Consider the following 27,912-nt stretch of genomic DNA (forward strand, 5'->3'; position numbering starts at 1 on the left):
ATAACATCAACCTGCTATTCTAGGCTAGGCAATCTTGTCAGTCAGCAGATTCTGTCCGAACCCACTCTTCCGTTGCCCTTGATTTTCTTGATAGAACAGAGTCAGGAGGTATTATACGAGATAGATAGACAGACAGACAGACAGACAGACAGAACACAGGAGGTATTATGATAGATAGATAGATAGATAGATAGTTAGATAGATAGATAGATAGATAGATAGATAGATAGATAGATAGATAGATAGATGGTAGATAGATAGATAGATAGATAGATAGATAGATAGATAGATAGATAGATAGATAGAACGAACGAACACAGGAGGTATTATGATAGATGATGATGATGATGATGATGAAGATAGATAGACAGATAGATGATAGATAGATAGATAGATAGATAGATAGATAGATAGATAGATAGAACGAACACAGGAGGTATTATGATAGATAGACAGACAGACAGACAGACAGACAGACAGTAGTGATCAGTTTGCCATACCAGTGAAACAGATTCCAGAATAACAGAACCATCAGCTGATATGGCGAGGTCTGTTCTACGTGTCAGGAAAGAAGAAGAGGAGATGGATTTATACCCCTTCACTACCCAAGGGAGTCTAAGAGCGGCTTACCAACTCCTCTCCCTTCCTCTCCCCACAACAGACACCCTGTGAGGTAGGTGGGGCTGAGAGAGCTCTGACAGAAACTGCTCTTTTTCAGGAACAGCTGTGCCAGAACTATGGCTTGCCCAAGGGTCATCCAGCAGATGCAAGTGGAGGAGTGGGGAAATCAAACCCGGTTCCCCCAGATTAGAGTCCGCGCACTTAACCACTACCCCAAACTGGCTCTCTTACTTGATTTCTACTGGCACTGGACTAGACACTGCAGCCTTACCCAAAAGTAAATCTGAGTTGAATATGATTTATTCTCAAGTAAGTGTACATAGGACTGCAGCACAAGCTTATAAAATTTCAGTGCACCAACTCTTATGTGCAATTATTATAAGAGTGACCCTGAAGAAATAGCCACCCTGAGCCTGCTTTGAGGGGAGGACAGGGTATAAATCAAATCAATCAATCATTCAACTGCAAACCCAAGGGTTTCCACAACGCCTACACATCTGGATAATTTGCTGCATTCCTGACCGGCCATTAGAAGCCAGCAACCGAGGCCCCTTTCCCTCTCTGCTTAGTTGCAGACTGCTGTCCAATGCGAGTCTCAAAGTTCATCTTGAGAGATTTCCCACTTAGCACCAGAAACTGCTTCTAGGTCTAGACAGAAACTGTAGTACTCTTTAATCTCCCTCTCTTACCTCCAAATACTCTCAATTCTAGGTTGGGGAGAACAGACTCTTTTGGAAGGGAAAGAAAAACACACCAGTATCTGGAAGAACCACTAACACCTACTTCCACCGTATCGCTGCCAACTTTCAATAACATTGTATGCCCAATGGTGCTAAATGCTTCCATCATTTAGGTAGCTTGGGTAACACCCCTCCCCTTCATCTGCTCTAACCTTCTACAGGTGTTTGCTGTTTCCCCAGCTGAAACAAGCTCTTTTAGCCAACCAGTCCCTTTTTTTCCCCCTTTAAAAACAAGAAGCCCATCATACATGTGATCACAGTTATACTTTAGGCAGGGCCTAAGGTCATCTTTAGTTGAGGGATTTAAATATATCAGCCTTTCTTCTTGCCCACAAATATGCTAAATTGCCAGTCTGTCTGCTCCTATCAATGTTCATCATATGTGGTCTAGAAAGGGAGGGGGGAGGAATGCATTCATTTACAATTTCTATCCACTTCCCTACTTTGTCATGTGAGAACAATATAGGTAACCAAGCAAGGTATTGTTTTTCAGCCTGAAATGCAAAGCTGGATTTGGAGTTAAGGCTGCAGTCCTGTGCACACTTACCTGGAGGTAAAACCAACTGGACACAGAATAAATATTACAAGTGTCATAGTTGATGCCCTATTACCTCATTAACTTTGACTCCCCATTCCAGTGCAGGGTCTTTATGCTGGCCCGTTTAAACGCTTTCCCTTCCAAGGTTTTTTCAGGCAGATTTAAGCAAACTCCTTTCCAGAACAAGCTTTGTCCTTGTGAGCTGAGAATACCAGATTCCTTACCCCATATTATTCTAGAATGTCCTGTCTTTACTTCTCAGTGTAGACAGTTTTTGTTAAACCATCTTCAACAAAATGATCATTACAATAAACAACTATTGACTTGGCTCTTAGAAGAAGAAGAGATTGGATTTATACCCCGCCCTTCACTACCCAAAGGAGTCTCAGAGCGGCTTACAAACTCCTTTCCCTTCCCTTCCCCACAACAGACACCCTGTGAGGTAGGTGGGGCTGAGAGAGCTCTTGACAGAAACTGCTCTTTTTCAAGAACAGCTCTTATCAGAACTACGGCTTGCCCAAGGTCATCCAGCCAGGTGCAAGTGGAGGAGTGGGGAATCAAACCCGGTTCTCCCAGATTAGAGTCCGCACACTTAACCACTACACCAAACTGGCTCTCTTAGAAGATGTTAATCCCCAAACCACCTTTTGTGTTGCCGGACTATTGGTCGAGATTTTTAAGACTAAGCTCAACCTAACCTAATTACTCATTGTTCCTTTATTCCCTCCTTGTTATTTCCCTATTTCTATTAATCCATTAATTATAACATTTTATTCTTCCAGCAGGACACTTGATTCATTCTGGTTGTCAATGTGTAATCGACTTTTACATTTCTGACTGTTTTATTATAGCAATATTTTACTGGAGCATTGTGTTTACTTTTGATGTAGTTACTTATATTGCCATGCCATTTAAAGGTATTTGATTGATTGATTGATTGACAAGCATCACAATATTCACAGGGCATAACGGTATTCCATTTTTCATATATTTCACGTGTTTATATATACAGCCATGATCTACAGATAGCTAACAGCTATATACCTCAGATCCCTTTCTTGACCCAATACTTTGGGCCAGTCACACACTCTCAGCCTAGCCTACTTTACAGGGTTGTTCTGGGGATAAAATGAAAGAGAGGAGAACAGCGTAAGCTGCTTTGGGTCCCCATTGAGGAGAAAGGTAAGGAATCAATAAATAAATATATAAAAGTAAATAGATGCCTATACTGAAAAAAGAGCCTTAAAAGTTTAAACAGAAGTGGTTCACGCTATACTTGGTGGCTTGGGCCCGAGCTGTGACACTGGGCACACTTACCAGGAAGTAAACCCCACTAAATTCAGAAGGACTTATTTCAGGTATACATGTATAGGGCAGTGTTCCCTCTAAGCTGAGTTAGTGTGAGCTAGCTCACAGTTTTTTAGCCTCCAGCTCATACATTTTTTGTCTTAGCTCAGGAAGGAGGGCTCCAGATCAGACTAATTTCTGCGGCAGCCGAATCGCTCGCTCACCACTTTAATGCCAGTAGCTCTCAAAGTAGGATTTTTGCTCACAAGACTCCACAGCTTAGAGGGAGCATTGGTATAGGGTGGTTGCATAGGGTGGGTTGCCAATGGGCCTGGAGAGAGCTGTCCTGTCCCTTTAATGGAGCCTCATCTGTAGATATGGACAGTTTCCCTGCATGGGAATAAATAACATCACCTGGTAGATTACAGGATCTTAAGCCTCTGTTAAAGGGACAAGTCATTTTTGTCCAGGCCTGTTGGCAACCCTGTTACTGCGTTTCTTCCAGGATGCCTGGTCTATGCCCAGTGCGTTGCCACCTTCTTTTGAGAACCCTTTTCATGCTGTACCTTTCTTCCCACTCAGCAGGGACTGCCTGCTGGGCTTCTCTCCACTGGCATATTTGTTCTCCTTCTTGCGCTCCTTCTGCGGCCCATCTCTGCTTGCGCTGCTCGAGTTTCTGTGACCAGTCGCTGAAGCCTTCATCCTCTTCTAATTCGGAAGTCCCAGAAGGCTTGCCATCAAACCTGAGGTACGAGGCAGGGAAAATAAGCACCATGTAAGTTCAGAATAAAACAGTGAGCATTCTGGTCGGCGTGCCTGGATCTACAGTTATTGCCAAAAGGGTGAGAAGAAAGTCTAACGAAGGGGCCAATATTAAAAACCTAGTTAAAACTTATAATATACAAAGATACAAGTATTTATTAGAAAGGCAGTTAAAAACATACATATGGGCCCAATGAAAGTTTCGCAAAAAAGTATAGCCTAAACCAGGGGTTATTTCCTGCAGGAGTGCACAGGAGCAGAGCTCCGGCAGTAAAGAGCCCAGGGGGAGGGCACATGCAACAAGCCCCACCCCCTGCTCCCAGCAGCCCTCGGTCAGAGCAAGAAGCAGCCAAGTAATTTGCAGAGACCCCCCCTCCCAGCTTCCCGGTCCAAAACAGTCCAGTGGCACCTTTAAGATCAAGTTTTATTCAGGTACAAGCTCTCCCTCCTCTGTGAGGACAGATCTGCACGTTTCCCCCCCTCCAATAGCTAGCAATCCAAAAGAGTCCAGTGGAGCCTGAGCAGTGGGTGTTGCCTTCTGACACACTTCCAGTGATGTCAGGGGGTGTGGCAAATGCAAATAAGTTATGCTAATGAGTTATGCTAATGAGCTCCTGCACCTCTTTTTCTACGAAATGACCCCTGGCCTAAACACAAGGGCCAATACACATGACCTGACGCGTTTCTGCCCTATTGGGGCCTTCTTCAGAGGTCAAACAATATTGAGGTACACATAACTTAAATACATATTTCAATAAGATAGCCAATAAGTGAATATTAGACCAGGAAGAGGAAGGTTAAGCAGCAGGATCTAGAGACCCATGACAAAGATATTTGTGAGGCCTCAGAAGGTGAAAGTCGTGTGTCTGGTGCCAAATGCACAGTTGCTGAATTAGAACATCTCCCAATTTAGGTCCAAAAACACATATGTGGCTATCAAAGTCAGAGCTAGAGTGTCCTCAAGCAAGGCTTTCATTAATCCCTTATGTATGTTTTTAACTGTCTTTCTAATAAATACTTGTATTTAGTTAACTTCATTTGACTTTCTTCTCACCCTTGTGGTCTATGACATTATACCCTGCTGAGATCCCTTCCTTTAGCAAAAATTTACCTTGGGAGCAAACATGTCTTTCATACACCAGCAACAGTCAGGCTCAAATCCAGTACATATAAGGAGAAGGCAACCGTGTCCTGCTCATTTCAGTCCCATCATTACTGCAGTCAGATTATTCATACTGAAGAAGTGTTACGATTTGGGTTGGATCGTGACTACTTAATATCTGAATGAACACCCCCTAAGTGCTTACGTTGCCAGAGTTTATGGATTAATACTTAAAGACTGTGCAGTTTTGAGACTGAACCCAAGGTGATCTATGGCCCCTGCCACACGGCAGGGGAAAACTCGCTCAAAGCGAGTTCTAAAAGCCGCACCAAAGTTGAGACGCCGCGGTGGGATCCCACGGATCCCCTGAGCCGCGGCGCCTTTTCTCCCCGGCACGATCAGATGCCGGGGAGAAAGCTATGGTGGCAAGGGGAGGCTGGCGAACTGCGCATGCTCACACATGCGCAGTTCGGCCAGGGGCCGGGGATGCGCCGGCGCAAGGACGCGCCGGCGATCCCACGGCCAGGCTTGGGGCGCACGTTTCGGACAAACCACCAAGGTAGGTGGTTCTGTTTTGGTGCGGGGTTTTGGGTGGAAGGGGCGGATCGGGGACGCAAGCAGCACGATTCCCAGATGTTGCTGTGGGATTGTGCACGTTTGCTGCGTCCCCGTTCTGTCCCTCTACCGGCCCAAAACCTCTCGTGTGACCGGGGCCTATGTGTTGTGGGGCAAAGATACACATGACTTCAGTTCCTGAATCATTCTCATTGCCAAAACCACTCTGGAGCAAAAGGGCAGTCCAGTCCTTTAAATTGTGCTCGACTGCTGCAGCGGGAGATGGTCTTTCGTTAAAGCAGTGGTGCCCAAGGCAGTGAAAGGAATCCCGAGCCCAGAAAATCATGAAAGACACCCCAAAGCAAACCCACCCACCACCCACCCCCGCATCTTAATTTAATGGACTGATCTGCCCTTTGGTTAACTGTGGTCAAGAGACTTGTACATTTTGGGATTAAATTCCAGCCACTGTATTTCATCATAGCTTTGGAATGCAGTCTGCGTACTCTGGAGGTCGAATGACCGACTCTTGCCATTTGGGTATAAATGCTTCTCTCTTTCTTTATTAATGAATAGGAAGAGCAGTCTCCTCCTCTGCCCCGCCTTTCTGTACCTTTCAGAGCCTAGGAAATATCTGAAGTTCAGCCTGGTTTCCCCCCTTGCCCTATCACACAGGGCCCTTTAATTATTTCAAACTGAATCCTGGATGTGAAGTGCTCAACACTTACTAATGGGTGGGGCACTTAGAAATTCTCCTGCCGGCAAAGGATCGCTTTTACAATATTATTTGAGCGAATGTCAAGCACAGTATTCCGTTTCATACTTATTACTGCATTGTGGCCAGGGGTCATTTCGTAGAAAAAGAGCGAGGGGAACTCATTAGCATAACTCATTAGCATATGCCACACCCCCTTACATCACCGGAAGTGTGTCATAAGGCCACACCCCCTGACATCACCGGAAGTGTGTCATAAGGCCACACACCCCGCCCCCAACGGTCCCAGCCGCCGTCGGCCTTGCAGCTCCACTGCCAAGCCCTATGAGGGGCCCGGCGGTGGACCTGCAAGGCCGGCGAAACTGAGAGGAAGCCCCGCGAAGGCCCTCCCTGACCCCAGGCAGGCAGGGGTGGGGAGAGGCAGGGAGGAAGCAACTTACCCTCCCTCTTCTCCTGCCTCCTCCTGGCTGAATGAGGGCCGGAAGCGGGGTGGTCGGAAGCAGGGGGTGGGGCTTCGTCATGTGCCCCCCCCATACCTCACCCGGGGGAACTGCGATCCCCCGCGATCCCCCCCGAAATGACCTCTGATTGTGGCCATATTCTCACTCTGAAGCCAACAGAAAATCCTCCTCATGTTTTTCTGCCACTCGACTCAGATTTAGTCAGTTTGCTGATAACCCCTGTTGTATTCGCTGACCTACTGCCGCCTCACTGTCACTCCAGCACCTCTCTGTTTCCTTAAAAATAGGAGGAGCCGAAGATTAGCACACAGGAGATACACCTGTTAAGGGCACTGTCTATCCAGAAGAGTTAGCCAAGATGTCTGCCAAACATGATCATATACCTGTTTCCAGGGATCATTTCGTAGAAAAAGAGGTGCACGAGCTCATTAGTGTAACTCATTAGCATAACTTATTTGCATATCACCGGCATAACTTATTTGCATAACTGACATCACCGGAGGTGTGTCAGAAGGCAACACCCACCACTCAGGCTCCAGTGGACTGTTTTGGATTGCTAGTTATTGGGGGGGGGGAACGTGCAGATCTGTCCTCACAGAGGAGGGAGAGCTTGTACCTAAATAAACCTTGGTCTTAAAGGTGCAACTGGACTGATTTGGGCCGGGGGGAGCTCTGCAACTTACCTGGCTGCTTCTTGCTCTGACTGAGGGCTGCTGGGAGCAGGGAGTGGGGCTTGTTGCATGTGCCCGCCCCCTGGGCTCTTTATTGCCGGAGCTCCGCTCCTGTGTGCTCCTGCAGGAAATGATCCCTGCCTGTTTCTGTGTTCAGCATTTCCTCTTCCCACTTCCCACTGTTAGGATCCTCAATGGCTTTGGGATGGTTCTCTCAAAGTATTCAAGAACAGGTTCTGTATTTGCATGAGCTATCTCATTTTCTGGGCCTGGGCCTCCTAAGCACAGACAAAGATTTTGCTTTCACATTCTGGCAGCCGGGAAGGGCAGATTGAAGCAAAATAGAGGCAGACTACAACTTGCCAGCTCTTCTACAGACTGGAGTGGGTCAGGGGAGAATAGAAGCCCCTTTCCCAGGAACGCACATAAATATATTAAATAAGAAGTGAGAGTCTGGCCCCGGTCACATGGAGAATTTGCCGTGCGAAAGGCACAAATGTCGGGCAGATTTTCACACCGCAACATCTGGGAAGCGTAGCACACCCGTGGCCAACCTGTGGCGTCCCGCCAAAGATGCAGAGTTAAAAAGTAACAAGGAAAGTGCACTAGTATCCAGAAAACGCGCGGCACAGGCGGGCGTCTGATCGTGGGAGCGCTAGTATCGCTTGGCATCCGGCACCTGTCCACGTCCCGTCGCAAACTGGATGGTTTTCATAAGCGCATGCGCACCAACATCAAACTGAAAGCAGTGCTGCTCCACGGAACTGCGCATGTGCACAAAACGCAAAACACTTGTGTGATCGTGCCATGCCGCTTCTTTGCCATGCTGCAGCATTGCTATGTGATCGCCAGCTAACAGCCAAAGCATGGAGATTTGGGGGACCATGTGATTGGGCTACTGCACTTTATTTTGCTCCAGGGCGAACAGCCATGCCTCCCCCCTCACGTTATCTGGCCCGTGTGACCGGGCCTAAGAAGTGAGAGACTATTACTTATGAAGGATCTGAGTTTTCTCTCAATTTTTTAAAAATTCATGTAATGTACACATATAATATCACGTATATAGTTGGTAAGAATTTTGTGATTGCGTCAATCTGAATGCCCGTGTGAGTGGCGATGTCCAGTCTTGAGTCATCACGCCTCGAAACATGGAGGGATGTTCACTATGTTCGGTGGGGATCTAATGCTCTAGAATAAAGGATGTCTGACAAACTTCATCTGGACCTTGTTGTTGTTCAGTCGCACAGTCGAGTCCGACTCTTCATGACCCCATGGACCAGATCACGCCAGGCCTCTGGACCTACAGGACCAGATCACACCAGGCATCTGGACCTACAGGAAAGTTATGACAGCTGTTCATTGAAGGTAACTTCATTAAACCCTTTATTTCACTGGAATGATTGGATATTTGTACTGATGCAGCTAGCAAGATGAGGACGAGTCACCATAAGGGGGAGCTGAGTTTACATAAGAAAGAGCCAGCGCTCATGGAAGATTTAAGGGTGTGCTAACCTTTGTAGCCAGATCAGCAGCTGCAGACAATGCCAAGAAAAGACTGGGGACCTACCCCCCATGACAAAAAAAATCAAGAACTTTTCTAAAACAACTCTGTGTATAATGATATTCACGATCCTTTGCATTTGTATCTACTGCATTAAACAAAACTGCTATCGAAATCCTTCTCAGATAATATCGGTGATAGAATGAACACAAGTAGTCATGCTGGCAGAATTGGCCTCCAGGCTACAAAGAAGAAGAAGAAGAGGAAGAAGAAGAGGAAGAGGAAGAGGAAGAAGAGGAGTAGTAGTAGTAGTAGGAGGAGGAGGAGGAGGAGGAGATTGGATTTATACCCCGCCCTTCACTACCCAAAGGTGTCTCAGAGCGGCTTACAAACTCCTTTCCCTTCCCCTCCCCACAACAGACACCCTGTGAGGTAGGTGGGGTTGAGAGAGCTCTGACAGAAACGGCTTTTTCAAGGACAGCTCTTATCAGAACGACGGCTTGCCCAAGGTCATCCAGCCAGGTGCAAGTGGAGGAGTGGGGAATCAAACCCGGTTCTCCCAGATTAGAATCCGCGCACCTAACCACTACACCAAACTGGTAGATTTGAAGGTAGATTGAAAGAAGGGGTAGGGTCTCGATATGAACAGCAATCAGGGCATGCAGGGAAAGGGCCCTGAACCCTTCTTCTGCCGCAGCTTCTTCCCATGGCCTTCCTCCCAAGTGCGTCACCTCAGCTGAGGCTACTTATGGTACCACAAAAGCATGTTTGGGTAGAAGTTGCAGAGAGGTGAGTTGGGGAAAAGATGAGCACTTTTTACTCAGCACGTGCAGGCCTTCTGCTGTCAGAAACGGACTCCTCAGCACTCTTGTACCACAACTGGTACACTTCTGTCTTTAACCCAAGAAACTGCCATAATCTCATCAAGCTTTGTCTTCATCCCAGTCCTGCTTGCTGGAAGGTACAGTATTTTAAAACATTCAACAAAGGAAAACATGAACATAGCGGGAAGAGAGCTGTAAACTCGAATCCTCACGCCTCTTTGACTGTTAATCAGCCAGTTGCAGGGATGCTGTGGGGTGTCTAACTAAAGACTTCAATTCCCAGGGACTACTGCTCTTAAAGATATATGGCAGTTCTACTTAACTACAGTTAAATGCTGGCTGGGGCAGCACAGGCCCCAGTCACACGTGCTGGAAAACGCGGGGGGGAGGCGTGGCTATTTGCAACGGCACAATTAGCCCTGCGATAACGTAATCAGACATGTCGGAAGCAACCCACGGTTCTGGCCCTCAGCATGTGTGCTGCAACGAAGATGGCCGTAGGGAAAAGCCGCGCCGGCACGATCACACCAAGGGAGTCCGGAGGCAGCCCATGGCAAACCGTTTACTAGTACCTTCGAGGAGGGGTTTTTTTATCGCACATTTTCGGCGGCATGCCACGGGTTGGCCACGGGTGTGCTCCACTTGCCAGATGTTGTGGCGTGGTCGTGCCCAGAAAATCCGCCATCCGATCGTGGCTCTCCCGCGGCAAATTTGCCGTGTGAACGGGGCCATTCAAGAATTAATCTGCTCTTCAAAAAGACTTAACCAGAACCTCCTGCTCACGGCAAGCTATTAAACCATTACATCTGGAGAACTACAGAAAACATTTATTTATTTTTATTTATTTTATTTCATTTATACCCCGCCCTCCCCGCACGCGCATTACATATCTGTTTAAGATACCTCATATCAGGTTTTGCTTAAGACTTTTGGTTTCAGAGACACAGATCACAAAACATGGATGGTGGCCTGCAGTCACCTTGGTGGGTTACAAAATGTGCATGGCATGGTGGGATAAAAGTGCAGAATAGCTGACCACATGTATCCTCCCCATTGGATGGAGAATCTCACGCAATCACCAGGGGTTGCCCATTACTTCCTTCAGTGCCACATAAATTCTCTTGGGGATGGAAGTGATCCAACTGGCACATGGTCCCACACAATTTAGCCCCAGTTTGGAACAAGCAGCCTCATGGAAGCTAGTTCATTCATCCTGTACACTGCTAACATAATGTGCAGATGGATGTTTTGATTACAGTTGTCTTGTTTTACTGTCTAAGAATGCTGTAAACGAATACAGGCCCCGGTCACACGGAGAATTTGCCACGCGAAAGGCACGAATGCTGGGCGGATTTTCGGGGCGCGATCACACCACAACATCTGGGAAGCATAGCGTACCCGTTGCCAACCCGTGGCCAACCCATGGCGTGCCGCCGAAGATGCGCAGTTAAAAAGTACCTGCAAAGATCTACTGGCGAATGGTTCGCCGCGGGCTGCAGACGGACTCGTTCAGTGTGATCGCGCCGGTGCGCGCCTCTTCTTCCCAGCCATCCTCTTTGCAGTGCGCGCCGAAGGACGAAACCCCGATGCGCCGCCATCGCGTCTGATTGCATAATGGAGGATCAGAATGCGATGGCACAAATCGCCACGCCTCCCCCCGCGTTTTCCGGCACGTGTGACTGGGGCCACAATAGCTTTTTTAGTTCACTAATGTCCATCCGTATAAGAACATGATAACTTTTGAGTGATACTGAGTTATTCATCAGGTGTGCAACGTGATTTTTGAGAGTGGTCTAGAACAAACAGATGTATAGTTTTGTGCTCAGTCTCTACTTACTGACTTTCTTGTACTGTCTCTCCATTTCCCAAAGATGTGCCAGTGCCTTCTTCTGCCTGGGATCTCAGTTGCCTCTCGCGTTCCCTCCGGCGCCTCTCTCTAGCTGCCTCCTCCTCATCTTCCACACTCCACTGTGCTGTCAGCCTGACAACCACAAAGAAAATTTAGTCATGCTGGGTGAAGGTGTGATTAAAAGAAGAAGAAAAAGATGGTATTTATACCCCGCCCTTCACTTGGAGTCTCAGAGCGGCTTACAAACTCCTTTCCCTTCCCCTCCCCACAACAGACACCCTGGGAGGTAGAAGAAGAATAAGAAGAGATTGGATTTATACCCCGCCCTTCACTACCCAAGGGAGTCTCAGAGCGGCTTACAAACTCCTTTCCCTTCCCCTCTCCACAACAGACACCCTGTGAGGTAGAAGAAGAAAAGGAGATTGGATTTATCCCCCGCCCTTCACTACCCAAAGGTGTCTCAGAGTGGATTACAAACTCCTTTCCCTCCCCCTCCCCACAACAGACATCCTGTGAGGTGGGTGGGGCTGAGAGAGCTCTTGACAGGAACTGTTCTTTTTCAAGAACAGCTCTTATCAGAACTACGGCTTGCCCAAGGTCACATCAGAAGTGCAAGTGGAGGAGTGGGGAATCAAACCCGGGTCTCCCAGATTAGAGTCCGCCCACTTAACCACTACGCCAAACTAAAAGAAAATAGTCTTAAACCTAAAGAACATGTAGGCCCTGCTACAGTCAGGAAGTGGTTGCATTCATCACTTAATTTAATCTTCATTCATTTAGAAATTTATTATTTAGAAATATATATAAGCGGCCTCTCCAGAGACATGCTTGAGGCTGCTCACAATGTAAAACAATTCATAGGAACAATGTGCAAACCCATTTCTAAACAGTATGTAGAAGTAATTCACAAGAGCTAAGACTGACGAACCTAAACAGCATGATAAAAAGTAGAGACATCACCCTGCCAACAAAAGTCCGCATGGTCAAAGCAATGGTATTCCCAGTAGCCATGTATGGCTGCATGAGTCGGACTATAAGGAAGGCCGAGCGTCAAAGAATAGATTCTTCTGAATTATGGTGCTGGAGAAGACTCTTGAGAGTCCCCTGGACTGCAAGAAGATCAAATCAGTCAATCCTAAAAGAAATCAACCCTGACTGTTCCCTGGAAGGCCAGATAATGAAACCGAAGCTCAAATACTTTGGCCACCAAATGAGAAGGGAGCACTCACTGGAGAAGACCCTGATGCTGGGAAAGATTGAAGGTCAAAGAAGACGGGGACGGCAGATGAGATGGTTAGACCGTGTCATAGATGCAACGAACATGAAATTGAGCAAACTTCAGAGGACGGTGGAAGACAGGAAGGCCTGGCATTATCTGGTCCATGGGGTCGCGAAGAGTCGGACTCGACTGTGCGACTGAACAACAACAAAAAGCCTGACTATACCAGGTGGTAACTGAAGCATACCTGCCCCACAGCACAGTGGCCTTCAAACTCTCTACCTTCACGGGAGCATTTCCCCTTCTGACTTGCCATGGCACTTTGCAGAAGACCCAGAGGGTATAGCTCCATGCACACGGTTCCATTAGGGCACTGGCCAGATTGGTTCAGCTTCACCTCCATGCATAAGATGTGTGTTCTAAAACACATTCCAATACCCTCGTCCAGCTGCCTGTTATAGCAAAAGCCATGCCGCAGACCTACAAGGTATGTTTCAAGAAAGCTTCATCACATTCTTCTCAAGGGACCCCTTGAGGATACAATCTGAAAAGCACAACTCTATGGTTTCTGGCACATGATGTATCCACGAAGAGAGAGACCTCAAGATGATAATTAGCAGCTATGTGTGGGAACCATGAATTAGTCAAGTCCCTGCAACTGGGCAAAAAATTAAAAGAAGGGAGAATGTAAGACATTGCTCCTCCCTGCGCAAAGGCGATATGAAAACCTGAAGAATCAAACAGTGAGCTATTGTGCATGTTGTTTATTGACCCTCCTGGCTCGCCAAAGTATAAGGTACTGGAACTCGGCCGCTTAGCAAGAGTCTGTTCACTTTCCAGTTGCAGCTGAGTTTGGCTCTTGCTAGCAGCCTGTTCATTTCAATGATTCCTCTTGATGTATATTTGTGGTTGCAATAAAATGATCTCTTTGTTATGTATTTTCTGTATTGCCTCCTCTTCCTGATCCTTGCTGGTGTCCATACAAGAAAACATATACAGGCCCCGGTCACACAGAGAATTTGCCGTGCGAAAAGCACAAATGTCGGGCGGATTTTCGGGGCGTAATCACACCGCAACATCTGGGAAGTGTAGCACACCCGTGTCCAACCCGTGGCATCCCGCCGAAGATGCGGAGTTAAAAAATACCAAGGAAAGTGCACTAGTATCCGGAAAACGCTCAGCACAGGCAGACGTCTGATTCATAGACACCCTGTATCCAGTAATGGCTCAGATGTGTGGGGAGTCTCAACTAAGAATGAGTATGTAGGCTTCAGATGACGGGTAAAGAAATACACGGAGATTTTGCCGCATGAAAGGCACAAATGTCGGGCGGATTTTCAGGGCGCGATCACACTCCAACATCTGGGAAGCATAGCGCACCCATGGCCAACCCGTGGCATCCCGCCGAAGATGCGGAGTTAAAAAGTACCAGGGAAAGTGCACTAGTATCCAGAAAACGTGCAGCGTAGGCGGGCATCTGATCGCGGGAGCGCTAGTATCCCATGGCATCAGGCGCCCGTCCACGTCCCGTCGCAAACCAGATGTTTTTCATAAGCGCATGCGCACAAACACAAAACTGAAAGCAGTGCTGCTCCACAGAACTGCGCATGCGAACAAACGCGAAACACTTGTGTGAACGCACCACGCCGCTTCTTTGCCACGCTGCAGCATCGCCGTGTGATCGCCAGCTAACAGCCGAAGCACGGAGACTCGGGGGACCGTGTGATAGGGCTACCGCGCTTTATTTTGCTCTGGGGCGAACAGCCACACCTCCCCCCCCGCGCTATCTGGCCCGTGTGACCGAGGCCACAGAACATGGGAAACCCTGCAGACTGTGGTACCACAGATTAGCAAATTGTGTGAAAAATGCTTGGTGGAGACATGGCCTATGTACAGCCCTGGACTGTATGAACATAGTGCCGTAGGTAAGCACTATGGCTGTTAATGCTATGCCTTACAGCAAGAGCAAAGAAAGTTAAATAAATAAAGGGAAATAAAAGAATGCTATAAAAATATACAGTCTGACTCTGAGAGGCTAAGAAATCAGACAAGAATCCTGGACCTCCCCCATTCAATCTCTGGGACTGAGAATATTGAGAGTGAAAAGATCTTGACATGTTATCGTAGAAACATTATATTTGCATCAGAATTCCTGAGCCAAGCTGTGCTGTTGCTACCGGCCAGCAGAGAATGTCAGAGGAGGGTACTAAGCACTATCATGCTACAGACATTCCCAGCCGTTTCTGCTTCACGCTGTTTTCCTTCCTCCCCCAACACACTAAAATCTTGATGCGGCTTTCCCCAGAACGTCCTGGCCACCCGATAATAAATTCTCTGTCACCGCTCAGATCCCAGAGGGAAGGACAGGATTGCTGTAACATTCCAATCTTGGGGGTAACATGAATTTCAGGGCCCAGTCCAGATCTTTCTACAAACTTGTGAAACGCCCCTGGTTTGCAGAGACATCAGAAACCTAAACAAATCAACAAAAAACCTGCTCTCTCATTGACCAGTCGTACACTCTCAGCCTAACCTACATCACAGGTTTGTTGTGAGGATAAAATGGAGGAGCGAATGATATAAATTGCTCTGTGTCCCCATATTGGAGAGAGACAGAATATAAATTAAGTAAATTAAAAAAATAGCTGAAGATGGGGGCGGAGATAGAAGGTGGCTGGCTGGCTGGCTGGCTGGCTGGCTGGCTGGCTGGCTGGCTGGCTGGCTGGCTGGCTGGCTGGCTGGCTGGCTGGCTGGCTGGCTGGCTGGCTGGCTGGCTGGCTGGCTGGCTGGCTGGCTGGCTGGCTGGCTGGCTGGCTGGAAAAAAGAAAGAGGGGCCCCCCCCCCGAATGTCCAGGTATTTCTCAAACCCAGAGCTGCATATGGCAACCCTAACTTTTGCTTTTATAGGTATGTGTTTATGATATATGCAAACGATACACAGATCTTGGGAATATATGCAGTGAGCTGTTAGCCCACGCCTTAATGTATGGTGTGATTCATATTTGCAGTGTGCCGCTTTAAGGGCCTGTGGCATGTGGAAGTAACCTGAAGTCGGTATATGATGACTGGCAGGGCTATTTTTGGGCAGGAACGCACAGGAACGGAGTTCTGGCTGGCTTCAGAGGTGGCCACGCCCACTACAGCCAAAACCTCTGCGTGCCTGGCTACAGAGGGAAGGCCTGGAGAGCGACCCCCCCCTCGGCGACTCCAAGGCGGGGGGCGGGGGGGTTGGAAGGATCAGGGAGGCATTTAAATGTCTCCCCCGGACTGTCCAAGGGCCGGCTTGCCTGGGCAAGCCAAGGGAAGACATGGGGGTGTGGCCAAATATGCTAATGTGCTGCATCAGAGGCATGGCCTAATATGCTAATGAGTTTCTGCTGTTGGGTGGGGCCTATTATGCTAATGAGTTCCTGCTGGGCTTTTTCTACAAAAAAGCCCCCCTGATTACTGGTATAAAACAACTCTTCTGTACCAGCGGTCGGAAGGCATTAGAACTGTGGAAAATGGCTGCCTATAATTTGGCCTCGGATTTCTGAATGCCCCCTGTAAATTCTAGGGAAAGCAAAGTGTCTAAATGAACAACCGCGGGTCTGGTCACACGGTCGTTTAGTGCGGGATTCGCTGCTGATCCCTCCCGCATTAAAGGTTCCTGTCTACATAGGCAAACCCGCCTCCCGCACAGAAGGCGGCAGAGTCCCGCGGTTTCCGCTCTTTTATCCGCGTTTTTTTGACACCCGTTGGGACAGGTGTTTTCCGATATTTAGCGCTTTGTATCCACGGTTTTGGTATCTGGACAGCAATCCGCCGTGACCGCGCTACCCTTAAAACGAAACACGCTAACGAAGGAGTAAGCCCCACTGAGCTGACTGTATTCCACTGCACTCTGTCGGCTGCCTCGCAAGCAAGCGGCTCTCGTCTCGCCCCCTCCTCCTCCCCCCCCCGTTCATTTTGCCACTAATATCTGACACACAAGCTGCCAGGCAGCAGCGGCAGCAGCAGGGGAGGCAAAGCCGGGGGAGGCGAGGCGAGGCGGCAAAGGCGGCTCTGGTTCCTGGTTACTCTCCCACTTATTCATTGCTGGGAGGTGGGGGGGGCGCAGCGGACTGAGCGCCCCTCTCAAGTAACTTCCAGCGCCGACGGAGAAAACTGTCAGTACAACACACTGGATGCCGTTTAAGAACAACTGCTGGCCCCCCCACCTCCTCCTCGGTCTAGCTCTCCCTTCCCGAGTTTCCTCCTTCCCTTCTGCATAGAAAGCCAGGAGTCTTCGACTGTTGACAGGAGGAATTAATTTTAATTAGTTTGTATGTGCGCCCAAGCGCATGGAAAGACAAGCGCATGCGCAGGTTTTTCTTTTTAAAAAAATTTACCCGCGCCGCCGCAAGGACGGCGCGGTGTGTGAACACTAAATCGCACGAGTGAAGCGGAAGACAGAGGGACCGTCTGACCACCTCCAAGCGATATAGAATGTCCCGGATATAAGAACTGCGGGACAACTAGCGCGGTAAGAGGTCCGTGTGACCAGACCCCACATCAGCGAGATCCACAGTAGAATTATAATAAGGTACCCTTGGGAGTCAAGACAGACATTACCTCCAACTGTGTTATTTTTGAAGACAAATATAAGGTTGCCAACCTCCAGGTGGGGCCTGGAGATCTTTTGGAATTACAACTGATTTCCAGACTACAAATATCAGTTCCCCTAGAGAGAATGGTTACTTTGGAGGGTGGCCTTTGTGGCATCATACCCCAATGAAGTCCCTCCCTAAACCTCCCTAAACCCCAGGATGCAGGAATTTCCCAGCTGAGTACTGACAACCAGGGGTCATTTCGTAGAAAAAGAGGTGCAGGAGCTCATTAGCATAACTCATTAGCATAACTTATTTGCATATGCCACTCCCCCTGACATCACCGGACGTGTGTCAGAAGGCAACACCCACCGCTCAGGCTCCACTGGACTGTTTTGGATTGCTAGCTATTGGGGGGGGGGAACGTGCAGATCTGTCCTCACAGAGGAGGGAGAGCTTGTACCTGAATAAAACTTGGTCTTAAAGGTGCAACTGGACTGTTTTGGACCAGGGGGGGGCCTGGGAGGCTCTGCAATGTACCTGGCTGCTTCTTGCTCTGAGGGCTGCTGGGAGCAGGGGGCGGGGCTTGTTGCATGGGCTCTTTACTGCCGGAGCTCCGCTCCTGTGCGCTCCTGCAGGAAATGGCCCCTGCTGACAACCCTAGACAAATGTGACTCTGGGGAACCAAGGCTTAGGGTGCGTTCAGATGGGCAGCTAATCCCGCCATTATGCCGGCTTGAATTTGATCCCGATCTTTTTAATCCATCGTAGCACAACCAGACATCCCCCCTGGTGTTTCGCCTTACCGCGCGCTGCCTCCCTTGTGGATTGTCTAGAAGGCGTCCACTAAAGGAGGCGTGCACGGTGGGGGTTTTTTTAAAAAAACTTTTTGCACATGCACATAGGCATCACAGCACGTTTTTGTTGATCCGCGCATGTGTAGAGCTTTTTTAAAATGGCGCCTGCTCGGGATGGTCTGACGTCAGACCACCCCGATGGGAGGATTGCGCGCTGGTGGAACGACCAGACGGGTGAAAGTCCGCAGTTGTCCCGCAGGTAACCAAAAACCCCAGATTTAAAGTGCTATCTTTTAAGAACGGCTCCGAAGCGCGGCAAAACGGGATGCCCACGGAAGAGGGACATTTACTAGATGTTTGTGTCTGGACATTACCTTTAGATCTGTAAGGCAATCGTGCCTCATGCGGATCTAAAGAGCCGTCTGATCGGGCTCTCTGACAGGTATAACACTATCTAGGATTGAACTGTTACTGATCCTTTCATTGTGCCTCTTCCTAAACCTCCTGAATTAAACCCCACACAACACTGCAACAATATGACCACAGTCCAGATACAAGGGGGGAAATGGCATAGTAGAAAGGGGATTCATATTACGTGTACATTTTAAATATATTTGTTTATTTCATTACATCTATTTGTGACCAATATCTTTGTGCTGTTTTAAATTTATAGACAGTGGCAGGACTGGCTGAAACTCTTTGTTGTTTAATTTTGTGTTTGTAAATCATCAGAAAAAAGATGAGACACACGAGGAGTTACATCCTGGGGGCAGGCAAGATCTCTTTCCTCCACATTGTCATCATTTCCAAGCAAGCCAACCAGGGCTCTAGTCGGGGGGGAGCTCTCAGGTACGGAGCTCCGGAAGAGAACCTCTAGGGGGCGGGGCGGTCACGTGGTGAAGCCCCGCCCCCTTCTTTACCCCGCCCTCTGCTTCGATCCTCATTCCGTTTGGGAATGAGGATGAAGCAGGAGGGTAAGTAGCCGGGCCTTCTAACACACTTCCGGTGATGTCAGGGGGTGTGGCCTTCTGTCACTTCCGGTGATGTCAGGGGGCGTGGCATATGCAAATAAGTTATGCTAATGAGTTATGCTAATGAGCTCCGGCAGCTCTTTTTCTACAACAAGACCCCTGAAGCCAACACATCTGAAACTCAGACCTCTCTTGGGGAGTCTGCAAAACCAGACTAGGCCTGTATTAAAATTGGAAAAGATGAAGTTCAAAAGTGCATAGATGGTGGGTGTTTTTTTAGCAAAGCCATGCATTTTTCTCTCACCATGGAGCTTATCAAGGAAATGAACGTCCATTATGTTTAGCCTGGGAAAGAGAAGGCTTAGAGGGGACATGATTGCAGTCTTCAAGTATTTGAAGGTTGTGGAAGGTCAGTAGTTCAGCAGTTCGAGACCTGGGTGCCTCATGATGGAGTGAGCTCCCATCTCTAGTTCCAGCTCCTGACAACCTAGCAGTTCGAAAGCAAGAAATTGCAAGTAGATAAATAGGTACCACTTCGGTGGGAAGGTAACAGCGTTCCGTGCGCCTTGGTGTTTAGTCATGCCGGCCACATGACCACATGACCACGGAAACGTCTTCGGACAGCGCTGGCTCTTCGGCTTTGAAACGGAGATGAGCACCGCAACCTTAGAGTCGGATTCGACTGGCTTTGGAGCAAGGGAACCTTTACCTTTTTACATGTAGAAGATGGAGTGGATCTATTCTCCCTCTGGATTGCAGGACTAGGTCTAATGGGTGGAAATTACAAGGGAGTCATTACCGGCTAAATATCAGGAGACACTTCCTAACCGTAAGAGTGGTTGAGCAGTGGAACAGTCTGCCTCAGGAGGTGGTGGATGCTCCTTCGCTGGATGTTTTCAAGCGGAAGCTGGATGACCATTTTTCGGGTATGTTGTAGGTATGCAGGGCTGTCTTTCGGCTATGCTCCTGCAGAGTGCAGGGGGTTGGACTAGATGACCTGCAAGGTCCCTTTCAACTCTAACATTCTATGGTTCTATCATTAGAGCACAGAGGTACACGTGAACAAAGACAATGCAGCTATTAAAAATGGGACTTTAGAGATCTCTTTATTTGTTCCTTACTTATATTTACTGTTTTCTTTACAGTTTCCATGGAAAGGGTTGCCTGGGCCGTCGCAAGTCTTATTTTTTTTAAAACAAAATCTCAACAAAGTTTTTCACTGGACTCCTTCATGACTTCTGTTCCATATGTATGTGACAACAGTGGATAAAAGGTCAGGTTCGAAAATGTTCGTAACTCGAAAATTTCCAGCTAGCCTTAACAGGGAAATGAAAAGTTACACTTTCACTGGAATTTCAGATTATTCTCAAAAGGAAGCAGTACCGCCACCCTGAATTTAAGAGTTTACAGTGGGAACCACAATAACCTTTCTCTGTCTAGTTTGCATCCCTGCCCTGGGATTGCTCGGCTGGGAGGAATGTTGAGACAGGCCTCAGTATCGCTACGGTAGCGTCCCTTAACCACTCCGCTTTTCCTTTGGCTGGACTGACTAATTTCTCCCCATGACCTCACAGGCTCACAGGCTGTTGCTTTCTTTTGTCCTGGCAGTACTGAATACAATTGAAGGACAGTCACGTCAAAAGTAACAGAAGCACAGTGAGGAAGGACTAGCATCCTAGCAACAGACGCCTCCCTATAGTTGTCTCATTCCGTTTCTTCATCTGGCCTAACCAGTCTTTTAAAAAAAAATTTCAGCAGTTGGCAATTTTCCTGTTGGGAAAAGAAAGAAAATATTCTCATCTGCTTATGCAGACTGATATGAACAATTTCAGTGGTTTTTTGTTGTTCAGTCGCACAGTCGAGTCCGACTCTTCGCGACCCCATGGACCAGATCACGGCAGGCCCTCCGGTATTCGGCCGTCCTCTGAAGTCTGCTCAATTTCATGTTCGTTGCATCTATGACACTATCTAACCATCTCCTCCTTTGCCGTCCCCGTCTTCTTTGACCTTCAATCTTTCCCAGCATCAGGGTCTTCTCCAGTGAGTGCTCCCTTCTCATTGGGTGGCCAAAGTATTTGAGCTTCAGTTTCATGTTCTGTCCTTCCAGGGAACAGTCAGGGTTGATTTCTTTTAGGACTGACTGATTTGATCTTCTTGCAGTCCAAGGGACTCTCAAGAGTCTTCTCCAGTACCATAGTTCAAAAGAATCTATTCTTCGGCACTCGGCCTTCCTTATAGTCCAACTCTCGCAGCCATACATGACTACTGGGAATACCATTACTTTGACCATGCAGACTTTTGTTGGCAGGGTGATGTCTCTACTTTTTATCATGGTGTTTAGGTGGTGTTCAGTGGTGTTCTTTGGTAAAGTATACATTTTGTTCTCCTCAACAATCCAACCGTACCACAACAATACAACCTGCAGGTGTGTTCAGACGGGCAGCTAATCCCGTCATTATGCCAGCTTGAATTTTATCCAGATCTTTTTAATCCATTGTAGCACGACCAGACATCCCCCTGGTCAATCGCCTTACTGCGCCGCTGCCTCCGTTGTGGATTGTCTAGATGGCGTCCACTGAAGGAGGCAGGCACGGAGAGGTTTTTTTTAAAAAAACTTTTTGTGCATGTGCATAGGCATCACAGCGCATCCTTGTTGAAGGAGGTGCATGGTGGGGTTTTTTTTAAAAAAACTTTTTGTGCATACGCATAGACGTGACAGCACGTCCTTGTTGACCCGCACATGTGTAGAGATTTTTTTAAATGGCGCCCGCTCGGGATGGTCTGACGTCAGACCACCCCGATGGGAGGATTGCACGCTGGTGGAACGATCAGATGGGTGAAAGTCTGCAGTTGTCCCGCAGGTAACCGAAACCCCCAGATTTAAAGTGCTATCTTTTAAGTACGGCTCCAAAGAACGGCAAGAGGGACATTTCCCAGATGTTTGTGTCTGGACATTACCTTTAGATCCGTGAGGCAATCGTGCCTCGCGTGGATCTAAAGAGCCGTCTGATCGGACTCTATGACACCCTTTGTAATGTATCCAGTCCAGACAAGTCCAGACAAGTCCAGACAAGTCCAGAGACAAACGTCGAGCTTCGCTCCAAGAGACAATGGACTATGCGGATCCTAGCCCGCTCCAATCAGGGGGCTAGGTTCCCGGCCAAGAGTCTATGGGACTCTCAGCTACTGTGAATAACCTATAGGAAAGTAGGGGTGTGTTTTGGGTGGCGGTTTCCCGGGGGATATAAGCCGGCCTGCGAGCCGGCCAAAGTCGTCTTGTTCCGGATAGAATAAAGTACGCTTTGCTGAAATCACTCTCCGTTTGCGTACTTTTCACCCTTCCTTCAAAATAGCAAAATAGGAGAGAGGCATTTGTGAGTGGGTGATGCTGCTCAAGGTCTTAAACTGAAACAACATGAGGAATAAACCCTAAATGAAAGAAATAGTCCCCTATTTATTCCTTGCCTTCATTTTGCACCTTTCTTACACCATAGCACTCAAGGTGGCCTACACGAGATACCAAGGGAGTCTCCCCTCCTGGTACTGACCAGACTCAAATCTGTTTAACATGAACAAGGCTGACACATCACATGCCTTCAGACCGTCCCCTGGTTCCTTGTTTCCATCCTAGATAGGATGAGTCACAGTGAATCATTACATACTTCAGCTAAGCAGGAAATTAGATTTTCCCCTGTGGAATTCTATGATAAACACATTTAGCCTAAAAGTGTTTAGACTTCACTTTAACAATTGTTTCACTGAAATGAAAGCCCCTTCCTTGTAAACCGTATATACTCTACGACATACTTTTGGTGTTGGGCAGAGGGGGGATTGCAGTCATCTCAGGTTTTGACCCCTCAGGGTATTCTTGTGCTTTATGTAGGCCCCAGTCACACAGGCCGGATATCGCGGGGGGGGGAGGCATGGCTGTTTGCCCCAGGGCAAAATAACGCGCGGTTGCATCAGCAGACGTACTGTGGAGGTCCCGTGGAGGTCCCGTGGAAGGGGGGAGGTGCCGAGCACACCACAATCCTGCGCTGTGGCAAAGAAGCAGCGCGGCAAGCGGGTGTTTTGTTTTCCGGACAACAAAGTGTGTGCATGCCCCGTTGGGTGCTTGTGCGCATCCCATGGACAGTTGAGAAAAAAACACCTTTATATGAGGGGGCATGGGCGGGCGCCAGAACTACCACCGGAAACGCGATCAGACGCCCGCCCTTGCCCCATGGTTACAGGAAAGTAGTACCTCTGAGGTACTAGTTTTTAACTGCGCGTCTTCGGTGGGAGGCCTCGGGTTCGCCACGGGAGCTCTACGCTTCCCAGATGTGGCGGTGAGATCGCGCCCGGAAAATCTGCCTATCTTCCATCTCTCTAAGCGTGCCTAATGCTCCGTGTGACCGCAGCCCACGTAACTTATGTGCAGGGCTTTTATGTAGAAAAAGCCCAGCAGGAACTCATTAACATAACAGGCCACACCCAACAGCAGAAACTCATTAGCCTATTAGGCCACACCCCTGCTTCTTCTTCCTGCTTAGTACACTGAACCCAAGCCTCAAAACGAGGGGAAAGGACTGTATGCGGCAAATGTCCCACAGCTAAATGCGACCCCAAGCTCAGTCTCTTCTCAAATCAGAGGTCTCAGTCAGCGAGCGTTGAGAAGCAAGGCATTGCAGTGACCAGTTAGTGGGGAAGCACAGCAGAAGCATGTAGTGGCGAAATTCGGAATTGCAAGAGAAGCAATTTTTGATGCAAAATCTATGCGCTCAAATACTGCAACAGCAGGGCTTTTGATGAGGGAGGGGAGGGGCAGGCTCGGAAGCCAGCCGGAACGCTGTTCCTGTGCGTTCCTGCCCAAAAATAGCCCTGCTTACGTGTCTTCCACACAAAATCCCATTCCCCAGTTTCCTCTTTGCTGAGGTGGCTTCAGATAAAGCATAGCACCTATGGAGCTTTCCCTGCTGTTTCCCTACCCAAATCCTACCTGGCAGTTGCCACCCTCCTCCCATAGGCAACAAGAGCTTTTTTTTTTTAATGGCACTACAATATTGTTATATTGATATACTGTTGTAACTATAAGTTTAGTTCCTTGAATCACCGGCCTTCTTTCTTCTTCTTTTTAAGTCAGTTTAGCCCCTTTGGTTGCAAAGATATGCCTTTTTCCTTATATTTCTGCAAGGGAAGAGGCTGGCAACATACTTTTAAAAATAAAAATAAAGAAAACTGAGAATCCAGAGAATTTGCTACACCTATTGTTACAATGGTATATCAATATTCTCCTGCTCAGGGGTAATTTCCTGCGGGAGTGCATAGGAGTGGAGCTCCGGCAGTAAGGAGCCCAGGGGGTGGGCACATGCAACAAGCCCTGCCCCCTGCTCCCAGCAACCCTCAGTCGGGCCATGAGGAGCAAGAAGCAGCCAGGTAAGTTGCAGCCCCCTCCCCAGCCTTCAGGTACAAGATCTCCCTCCTCTGTGAGGACAGATATGCATATTCCCCCCCCCCCAATAGCTAGCAATCCAAAACAGTCCAGTGGAGTCTGAGCGGTGGGTGTTGCCTTCTGACACACTTCCAGTGACGTCAGGGGGTGTGGCATATGCAAATAAGTTATGCTAATGAGTTATGCTAATGAGCTCCTGCACCTCTTTTTCTACGAAATGACCCCTGCTCCTGCTGATTATTTTTTTAAAAAGCCCTCTGGTGGCAAGAGAAAAAATGGCGGCAGTGGGAACAGGGTCAGGTTAAATGGTTGCCTTGTGGGCTGGAAAATCCATCTAGGCTTTGAGGTCTTTCCCAACACTTTGGAGCAAAGCAGGTTCGAGAAAGATGAGTAAACCCCCCAGAGGTACACAAGTGTACCACAATGCTATGGGGAAGTAGGAAAAAACCCACTTCCCAAAAGTATTGATCTTGGGGCAGATAATTCATGGGGAAGCCATCTTAGCATCTGGACGCTGTTGACCAGTGAAACGAGCTGGTGTTTCAGGATGTCTCTCTTTTTGAGATCTTTAATAAGGTTGCCAGGTGTTCACTTTTGAACTGGTCAGTCTAGTGTTTTCCCTTTCTGTCCTGTAAACAAATCCAGAAAATACTAGACATATAAATATAAATGTCCAGTCTTTTCTAATTAAGTAAGCCTGCAACCACTGCAGCCAAGTACCATGCATGTTGGCTGCATTGGAGAGCAAGAAACAAAAAAGAACACCACTGGCAAAAAATAACTCACAAGCAAATAAGCAAGTATATAATGATCAAATAAGCATAACAGCAAGTATAATGTAAGTCAAATAAGCATAACAACTTATTTGATTTACATTATACTTGCTGTTATGCTTATTTGATCATTATATACTTGCTTATTTGCTTGTGAGTTATTTTTTGCCAGTGGTGTTGTTTTTTGTTTCTTGCTCTCCAATGCAGCCAACATGCATGGTACTTGGCTGCAGTGGTTGCAGGAGAGCATCCTGACTGTTATCGCTGCTTTATCTAGTCACGGGGAAAGCAGGAGTGCGTGCATGGAACTTGGCCATGGTGGATGCAGGCATAGTTAATTAAAAAATGGTAAACATTTATATTCCAGTATTTTCTCAATTAACTGGACTGTTAAAAAAAAAACCAGACACCTGGCAACCCTAGCAAAGGAAAGGTTTCCCCACACAAGCACTGAAGATCTGTCTGAACTGCTGTAATATTTTTACAAGGTGCCATTTTGTGACTGGCTCCTCCCACTAAGCCCAAGACTCTTGAAAAAAGTAGCTCCCAGAAACATCCTGCCCGCTGGTGGTTCAAACAACAGAATAAACTTGAGCAGGGCTTTTTTTTTTTTTAGAAAAAGCCCAGCAGGAACTCATTAGCATAATTGGCCACACCCAACAGCAGAAACTCATTAGTCTATTAGGCCACACCCCTGATACCAAAACTCATTTGCATATTAGGCCACACCCCCATGTTACCAGAAGTGTGCTCATCCAGCCACACCCATCTTTTGCTTCTTATTCTGTTTACCTTGTTTGTGGTCCAAACCCAGGGCTTTTTTGTAGCAGGAACTCCTTTGCATGTTAGGCCACACACCCATGTAGCCAATCCTAATGAGTTTCTGCTGTTGGGTGTGGCCTATTATGCTAATGAGCTCCTGCTGGGTGTGGCCAACTCGGGAGCCAGCCGGAACTCCGTTCCTGTGCGTTCCTGCCCAAAAATAGCCCTGAACTTGAGGATGCATTGGATCCAGTCTGTTGAGCTCATAAACTGAAGAGAGGTGGACAGAAGACCTAGAATGGTGTTTGCTTTAGAAGTTTTAAGTTAAACATTTTCTAACTAACATACCGACACCATGGCATAGCTAAGAGATACAGATAGGGCAGACCAGGGGGCCAAAGCAGACATAAACCTGACAGAAATTGGCATGTCAATTGTCAGAAACTGATAGGTTATGGGAAGTGCCTGGTGACCAGAAGGGGGTTAAACCAAAGGATTAGTGGATTTTTGGATCCTACTCCTAATTATATGTTAGAACTCAATTTTACAAACCTGTAAAATAACAAACTGGTGACAACTTTATTTCTGTGGTTCGCAATGCTGATTTCCTATTTCAATATCAAAGAGAGAAAGAGAGCTACAGATTTCTTTACCAGATGGTCTCCTAAAGTAAAGTAAAGGTTCCCTTGCTCGAAAGCCAGTCAAATCCGACTCTAGGGTTGCGGTGCTCATCTCCGTTTCAAAGCCTAAGAGCCAGCGCTGTCCGAAGATGTTTCCGTGGTCATGTGGCCGGCATGACTAAACACCGAGGCGCACGGAACGCTGTTACCTTCCCACTGAAGTGGTACCTATTTATCTACTTGCAATTTCTTGCTTTTGAACTGCTAGGTTGGCAGGAGCTGGGGCCAGAGATGGGAGCTCACTCCATCATGCGGCACACTCTGGTCTCGAACTGCTGAACTACCGACCTTCCACAGCCTGCAGTTCAGCATCTTAACCACTTGAGCCACCGCAGCTCCATGATGGTCTCCTAGCTAAACTCTTAAAGGTACAAAAACCCTTCTCAGGTGAAAGGTGTTGACTTTTCACAAACCAGCTGTGGGGGTGCTAGTTTTCACTGCATTTTTCATTTTCCCCCCTTTAGCCACTGCAATGGGAACCAATCAATCATTCACCTTTTCTATAGATGGGTTTCCAGCACTGGCCATCTGCCCAACTGCAGCGTGTTTGTTACCTACAGAAAATAGGATCCATGACGCAACTCATGTCTACACAGACTAAGGGATCACACTGCCTGGAAACTGTAGTATCCAGACCCTTTCATTTCCCCGACTAGCTGCTGAGCAGAACAGAGCTAAACATAATTTCATATAAGGAATTAGGGAATATGAGACTAGCAATACAGAATCCCAAAACATGCAATTTAGAAAACTGAAATCTGAGGAAAGACAATTATGTCATTCCAAACAGATTTATAAAGAAAATAGGCTGATGCCCGTGCTTCGCTACAGTATTTAACTTCCATAAATCCAGTTATAATACTGATGATGTAAAGTTTGAAATGTGACATTTGTTGTAGGAATTCTAATGGAGAAGATTGTAGTGTAAAAAATGAAGTGAGACATACGTACTTCCCCCCCCTCTACTGAAGGACTTCTCCAAGGGTGTAGACTTTCCAATTTCCCGGGGGGGGCTGGGGCTGGGCCAGAGGCATTGCTTTGCTAGGCGCAAGGGTGGCTCCCGGGGGAGGCTGAGCACCTTCCTG

The 27,912-nt window shown here is 47.7% G+C and overlaps 1 protein-coding gene across 2 annotated transcripts in view; it reads right to left on the reverse strand.

Moving 5' to 3' along the window:
• The window catches only part of LSP1 (lymphocyte-specific protein 1), a 138,192-nt gene that overhangs the window by 36,698 nt on the left and 73,582 nt on the right, over positions 1-27,912 (reverse strand). For both annotated transcript variants that reach the window (XM_015425762.1, XM_015425763.1), the window contains exons 2-3: positions 11,615-11,758; positions 3,753-3,929 (exon numbers count right to left, since the gene is read on the reverse strand). In XM_015425762.1, the coding sequence (XP_015281248.1) occupies positions 3,753-3,929; positions 11,615-11,758 (321 nt within the window). The remainder of the gene's footprint in view (positions 1-3,752; positions 3,930-11,614; positions 11,759-27,912) is intronic.

This window comes from Gekko japonicus, unplaced genomic scaffold, assembly GCF_001447785.1.
Source record: "Gekko japonicus isolate JY-2015 unplaced genomic scaffold, Gekko_japonicus_V1.1 scaffold1792, whole genome shotgun sequence".
Classification (NCBI taxonomy): domain Eukaryota; kingdom Metazoa; phylum Chordata; class Lepidosauria; order Squamata; family Gekkonidae; genus Gekko; species Gekko japonicus.